Here is a 7,126-nt window from a genome sequence, read left to right on the forward strand (position 1 = left end):
TGAGGTACCCAGTGATTCCCAGCCCTAATATATATATATATGAGTGTGTGTGAAGTACTTCACATGTTTTATTGAATATATCTTTTGAAGTCTTTCAAAAATGATTAGACTTTTTCCTTGTTTTTTGCTGTTGTTTTTTTAACTTTTTGCTGATCCGTGACCCTATAACCGCGACACGATCCAAACCGTGAGTTTGTGATCCGTTACAGCCGTGGTCACAACTAAGAACTTTTCCAGATGGCGAGTTTTAATTTTATCTGACCCCATCCTGATTTGAATAAAGAATTACTCTGAAACGTATTTTTAATCTTCATTTTCTTCATAAATGTCCCCCATCATGAGAGAAATGCCACAAGAACACTTTAAAAACACCCAAACACAGTTTTCATTGGAGTGGGTCTTTAAGATTTAACCTCTTAAATGATTATCAGAAAAAGTGAACAAGCTAAAGCAAAACTAACTTCTAATTCATATAAAAAATATTGAACCAATTCTTGGCATATGTTCAACTGAAATCACAAATATTTTCTTTAAACATTTCTTGTCAAGATGACATCAACCCTCTCTAGTCCTGTTTACACTAAGCAGAGGATTATATTAGTAACTGTATTTAACCCTTATAACCCTTGAACACCGGAGCTCCAGTGTTGGTGTTCTCTGAGTTACTGGAACGTTTCAACCGTTAACTTGTAACTGCAGCAGGAGAAAAGCGGCGTGAGGGTTAACTGTTTTTATTGTTCTGTGTGCCAAAGTGAAGAAACAAACATCAGCCGTTTGTTTCTTCTTTCCATTGTGTCGGTGTGTAACTTTGTCTATTCTGAAGCCTTTGTGTCCCGATGACTCTTCCAGAGGTTCACAAACGAAGACCACCTGTCCGTCCACAAACACAAGCATGAAATGACGTTAAAGTTCGGTCCTGCCAGGACGGACTCCGTCATCATCGCAGGTATGTTCCTGATGCTTTTGTGTGACGTCGTCGTTGATCAGAAGACCCCCACAGCTTCCCTCCACGTGTCTGTAATGTTTGTCGCCGGTTTATTCTGGCAGACCAGACGCCCACTCCCACTCGCTTCCTGAAGAACTGCGAGGAGGTCGGTTTGTTCAACGAGCTGGCCACCTCCTTTGAACAGGAGTTCAGCAAAGCACATGAAGATGAACACAAGACTAAACACCCTGTAAGAAGAAAGATCATTTTTCTCACTGTTTTTCATAAAGTCTTCTAGTATTTGACATTTTTCAGACTGAAAACACTTTAATTTTCTCATAAACTGACGTTCCTCGTGTGTGAATTCTGGTTGTTCTCACGGATCTGGAACTGATTTCCTGTGGGACACTCGGTCAAAAATCTGTCAAAATGTTTTTGTACGACTATAACTATAAAGCTGTCCCGCGTGATTGGCATTGACACGACTGGAGATGGACAAACAGTCTGTTTCCTCGGGTTCCAAAGAAATGAAGTCGATTCAGTCGCCATTTTATTTATTTTATTATTATTTATCATTTTACTGCGGTGCAGATATCATCAGATTGAACCATTTTGGGACCAAACGACGTTCGTAAGCAGTGATTGGTCGAGAATCTGTCAGACGCTTTGAACGTCTGAGGTGGGAATCAGCGGGCGTCACAAGCTCTTATTGAGGCATCTGATTGGCTAGTTAAGGAGATACGTCATTAAGAGACACCAGAGCAAGAACAGTTATTCTGACAAACAGAATGATTCTTCAATAGAAGTCTATGGGATTTTGGCTTTCTGGGACCAGCAGGTACTTCCTGTTTGGAAGACGAGGGGGAAGGGGGGGTCGCTCCATCCAGTTCTCTGTGTACTGTCTATGGTTGTTGGAGCATTACGTCGAGGTGGGCGATTCGGCCACAAAATCTAATTTCGTATTTTTTTTCATTCTGAATTCTGTCTGGATCCTATAGAGAATCGCTGCATCAGCCACAGAGCTAACGGCTACACAGAGACGGTTAGCAACGAGACGGTTAGCATGGAGACGGTTAGCGGAGGGGGGGGGGTGAGATGAGGGCTTCTCGTGCCTCTTTCTTTCTTTCTTTTTGAAGTTTTGAATTGTTTGTTTTTCCCTTACTTATTTCAGTTTAATTCTCTGTTGATGTAATATTTAATTTGTAAAACGCTGCTCGATATTAAAGGTGTTTTACAAGTCACCTCTTTCTTTCTCTGAACAACCTGCTAGCTGCAGTCTTCAAGAGACGGACGGGATGACTTTACGCTGAACTACAGAAGCTCCAGAGAGCTGGGAAAATAACATTTCAATTTCCAAAAAAAAAATCTTCTAAAACAACAAATTCAAATGAATCGCTAATATCGATATATTACCCAGCTCTAGCATTATGGGTACTGTAGTCCGTATGCATGCTGCGCTGTTGTCTAACGAACCGTTATGTGTTAGAACTGAACAAAGTTGCGTTATTGAGTTGAATTAAATTCAACTTATCATTTGTGTGACTCTCTCTGCAAAGAAATAAAAGACGAAAGGACGAATGGCGACACAGTTCACTACAAAATACACAAACTTCCCATCAACCCCTCTGACCAATGGCCTCTTGGTCCCTCTAGGCATTCTGGGTAGTTTGGTCATATCAAACTAACCGTTTTCTTTAGTGTCATGTTCTCTATTATTTGGTATGAAGATTGATTTATTCAGTGATGATGCGCCTCACACTCCAGTGTGTTTATGGTCTAAAAATGATGTTTTTAAAGCGTCAGATCTAAATGTTTTCATCTTCTGTTTCTGTTGGGATATTTTAAGGCTGCACTATTGCAAACCCCCTCTGAAGTCAAAGAAGAGGACGAGGGTCCTTTACAAGTGGACTCCTCCCCTCCTGGAAGTCCCGATTCCTCCTCCAGCATGTCTGACAACAGCGGAGATTCCAGGGTCAGACGGCCGCACGCCGCCATCATTTCCTGCTTGGTTGAATACTTTAACTCACTAAAATCCATCCATGACTTCATCACCAGGAGATGATCACCAAACCCACGGCGAGCTCTGCTCCCACCCCGACCATCGTGCGTCCGGGATCTCTGCCCCTTCATCTGAGCAACGACTCTTTACATCCCACTCTGCCATCGCCGACCTCCGTGATCACACAAGCCCCGCCCTCCAACAGACAGCTGGGGTGAGCTGCTCTCTCTCCCGGTTCGCCTTTGTAAATGTGTACTAATCTTTGAATGTTCAAACAGGATTTAGAGGAATGATCTTCATCACTGTAGATGTTGAGATATGGAGCCTCACATGGTTGTGTAGGTGTTTATGGAATGTACCAACACCTGATGTTGTTCCAGATCTCCTACGAGTGCATATCCACTGATGAGACATCTTCCTAACGGACAGACGGTCCCTCTTTTACCCAGTCCTGTTCAGATGACTTCAGTCATATCTGTGAGGACATTCTTCATCTTCAGGAGAATTATCGTCCCGTTTGACTTTCACTCATGAAGTGTGTTGTGATTCTCAGCTCGCACGGCCAGTGAACTCCGTGGCCAACATCCCTGGGATCCCAGGACCCCCAGTTAGAGGGGTCAGCAGTGGGTCGTCCTCCCCGTCCGAGTTCAGCCTTCATCCTGAGACCAAGATGGTGAGAAGAGTTACCATGGAAACGCTAAAGAGTTTTCATGGGAGGTTCAGATTCAACAGTTGTGGTTCTGAATGTTGTTTGGGTCTGTGGTTCTGATTGTTGTTCGGGTCTTTGGTTCTGATTTTTTCTCAGGTCTGTGGTTCTGATTGTTTATTGGGTCTGTGGTTCTGCTTGTTTCTGGGGTCTGTGGTTCTGATTGTTGTTCGGGTCTGTGGTTCTGATTGTTGTTTGGGTCTGTGGTTCTGATTGTTTATTGGGTCTGTGGTTCTGCTTGTTTCTGGGGTCTGTGGTTCTGATTGTTGTTTGGGTCTGTGGTTCTGATTGTTGTTTGGGTCTGTGGTTCTGATTGTTTCTCGGGTCTGTGGTTCTGATTATGTCCCGGTTCCGTCGGCAGCGGCTGAAGGCGGCTCTGTCTCAAGGCCCGTCAGCACCAGATGGAGCAGCTGTCAGGTCCGGATCCATTCCGGCAGTCCCACAGCGGCAGGAGCAGAGCCAGCAGCCCACACAGAATTCTGACGCTCCGTCGCCCGCTCAACCACAGGTACAGTTTCTGTTCTGCCATCATTTCCGTGTCGTTCTGCTGGAGTGTTCCTGTTTTTATGTTTGTTTGTTGTGGTTTTGTTCACACCAGACGCGGCCGGCACGGCGAAGGCGCCGAGCAGTAAATTTGACAGGCGTGAAAGCAGAGGCGGCAGACGTGAATTTGACACACCTGCCGCGTTCGGTGTGAAAGCAGCATTAGGATGATTTCCTGACTCTGAAAAAGTCTTCCTCTCATCAGACCCGATTCCTCCTGCAGGATTCATCACACTCTTGATTCCAATGTTTCCCTGCATCACGTCTGACGCGTAGAAACATCTGCTGAGGTCTCATTATCGCCACATTGTCTGTGAAATCACAGTTTTAGGAAGCTAACACGAGGCCGAGCGACTTCCCGTGAATGAGTCGGAGAGAGTTCAGTAGTTCTCAGGAAGAAAGCGTCTTTCAGAACCAGATTATTCTGCGGCCCGGCTCAGACGATCCATCGTGATTCTGAGATCTCTCGAGAAACAACACATGAATCACACTGCACCAAACACGACAACTTTGACCCCCTCCTCATTCTCCAGGTGTCCCCTGCTCAGCCAACAGGGGGCCGGCGGCGGCGTGCAGCGGAGATGGACCCCGATGAGAGGAGGCAGCGCTTCTTGGAACGGAACCGGGCGGCTGCGTCTCGCTGCAGACAGAAGCGGAAGCTGTGGGTGAACTCTTTGGAGAAAAAGGCAGAAGATCTGGCCAGCATGAATGTTTCTTTGACTGTAAGTTCCCTTAGAGCTCCATCAATGACCTTCAGTCGACAGGACTGAGGATAATGGGTTTCTGTGCTGATCAGAGCGAAGTGACCCTCCTGAGGAACGAGGTGGCCCAGCTGAAGCAGCTCCTCCTGGCCCACAAAGACTGCCCGGTCACCGTCATGCAGAAGAAGGCAGCGATGTTGGGTAAGCTCTGTCTGATCACCTCATGCGCACGGATTCACCCTCCACCTCCTCCATCTAATGTTCTGCTTCCACCGGCTCACCTCTCTAAGGGTGAATCTCGCTCTCTCTGTCTGTAGCCGCAGGAGGGGAGGAGCCTAATCGGGACGTTTCAGAGCCCGTCGGTTCTCCGGCTGGAGTCATCCAGCACGGCCCGTCACCTCCGGCGTCAGCCTCCAGCCCGAGGGCCACCATCAACGGGCTGAACGTCCGCGCCGCCGAGGCGGTGGCCATGTCGGTCCTCGCCGGCATGGGGTCGGGCCAGCCTGGAGGGGTTGTCATGGCAACGCAGTCGCAGCAATCCCCGAGATGATGCGCACGGCGGAGGCAGCCAAAGTGAACTGAAGATGCTTTTGGAGGCCGGATGGTTGCACAGGCCCCGCCCACTCAGCCTGCTCCCCTAATGACGTAACCCCGCCCCCCATAGCTTCGGATAATCTGACGGATGCGGCTCAGGAGCCCCCATCCACCCTCCAGAAGAAGTTCCATCGCTCTGCGTCTGTAAATATGAAGAACTCGTGGAACTCTCACTCTGCCGGTTTCAGGGTCATTTCTATGTTCAGTTCTGCTCGTTGAAAAAGAAACAAAAGTCTTGGGAGAAACCTCATGATCTGGGCCGGGCGCTATTCTGACCTTCAGACAAACCAGAAAATACCGTTCTGTTTCCATCATCTTCATTCCTTTCTTTAATAATTATCCACCACTAAAACTACAGCTGTTCTAATTAACGGTGAACAGAGAAAGCAGCATCTGTAGGACTAGTGTATAGTGTTAGCGAACAATAATAATGTGTCATTGAATTACTCTGTGCTGTTTAACAAAGTACAGTGGGGATGTTTGGGACAGAAATGGAGATGGAGCTGCTGACACTGGTTGACAGCAGCTGAAATGGAAACGTTCCTTAGAGCTACGATCAATCTTTAAAGTCCCCCAAGAGCGTTGTTTTATTTAGTGTTTTAATGATGATTAGGACGTTTTTAACCAAAATCCCTCAATCTAAATGTCTTAAAAAAACAATTTTAAATGTCGAAGCCTCTGTTTCCAAAGTCTCTTCTGAGGGGGCGTGGCTTTCAGCGCTCCGCCCCCCAATCCCTCCCCCGTCTGATAATGATAGCTCTGTGTCTCATTAGCTTAAATCTTCATGAAAACATCAAGCAATATGGGTAATGTCCAGCTGTATGGTTCTGATCCGGATGTGGAAGTGAAGATCTTCATGGACAGAACTTCCTCCAAAAGACTGCAGTCAAATGAGCCGCCGTTCACATTTCTGTGGTCAAATCAGCATCACTGGATTTTTGGTGTGAGTTTCATCCAATACTTACGGTAGCAGGACTGAGAACGCTGGAAAATCTCCACCAGACTCCACGGAGCTTCTTGATGTGACCACGGAAATGTGAACGGCGGCTCATTTGACCGCAGTTGGAAAGGATTGTAAATCAATGAAAGAGCATTTTGATGTTAGCTTTGATTATTTTATCAAGAACTCTGAGAAACCAATGATTGAATGTATTGATCACAGTCAATAAACATTGGAGAATTAGCTAAAAGAGTCTTTGGTGAACTGGAAGGAGAAAGAATCAGGATTTTGGAGGAAGTTCTGTCCATGAAGATCTTCACTTCCTCGGATCAGAACCATGCAGCTGGACATTACCCAGATTGATGGATGTTTTTATGTAGCAGCAGTGAAGATTTATGTTAGCAAAATCAGGGGCGGAGCTCCAAAAGCCACACCCCCTCAGAGGAGATTTTGGAAACAGAGGCTTCAAACCAACATGACTTTAAGACATTTAGGTTGTGGGATTTTGGTTAGAAACTTTCTAATCAACATAAAAACACTACTGGGGACAATTTTTTTTTCTTAGGAGGACTTAAGGAAAACTGACAAAATACATTGATTTCAAATCCATCCTCTGAAATCGGGGGTCATTTTTCCCATAAGCCCCAGCCCTCCATCCACGGTTCTACTCTCTTTCAGTTGCAGTTTCCTGTTCAGGCTGACTCTTCCTGTTCTTCTC

At 46.1% G+C, this 7,126-nt stretch overlaps 1 protein-coding gene across 5 annotated transcripts in view; it reads left to right on the plus strand.

The window, feature by feature from the left end:
- atf7b (activating transcription factor 7b) overlaps window positions 1-5,777 on the plus strand; it is a 10,075-nt gene extending 4,298 nt beyond the window's left edge. For 3 of the 5 annotated variants that reach the window (XM_024269386.2, XM_024269383.2, XM_024269385.2), the window contains exons 3-12: window positions 850-946; window positions 1,048-1,175; window positions 2,772-2,897; window positions 2,981-3,138; window positions 3,305-3,401; window positions 3,478-3,597; window positions 3,992-4,138; window positions 4,707-4,895; window positions 4,970-5,075; window positions 5,192-5,777. In XM_024269386.2, the coding sequence (XP_024125154.1) occupies window positions 850-946; window positions 1,048-1,175; window positions 2,772-2,897; window positions 2,981-3,138; window positions 3,305-3,401; window positions 3,478-3,597; window positions 3,992-4,138; window positions 4,707-4,895; window positions 4,970-5,075; window positions 5,192-5,424 (1,401 nt within the window). In that variant the 3' untranslated portion in view covers window positions 5,425-5,777. Of the gene's footprint in view, window positions 1-849; window positions 947-1,047; window positions 1,176-2,771; window positions 2,898-2,980; window positions 3,139-3,304; window positions 3,402-3,477; window positions 3,598-3,991; window positions 4,139-4,706; window positions 4,896-4,969; window positions 5,076-5,164 lie in introns of all 5 variants that reach the window. The other 2 variants (XM_024269387.2, XM_024269388.2) reach the window with 2 other exon arrangements.
- The last annotated feature ends 1,349 nt before the right edge of the window (window positions 5,778-7,126 follow it).

This window comes from Oryzias melastigma, linkage group LG5 (genome assembly GCF_002922805.2).
Source record: "Oryzias melastigma strain HK-1 linkage group LG5, ASM292280v2, whole genome shotgun sequence".
Taxonomy (NCBI): domain Eukaryota; kingdom Metazoa; phylum Chordata; class Actinopteri; order Beloniformes; family Adrianichthyidae; genus Oryzias; species Oryzias melastigma.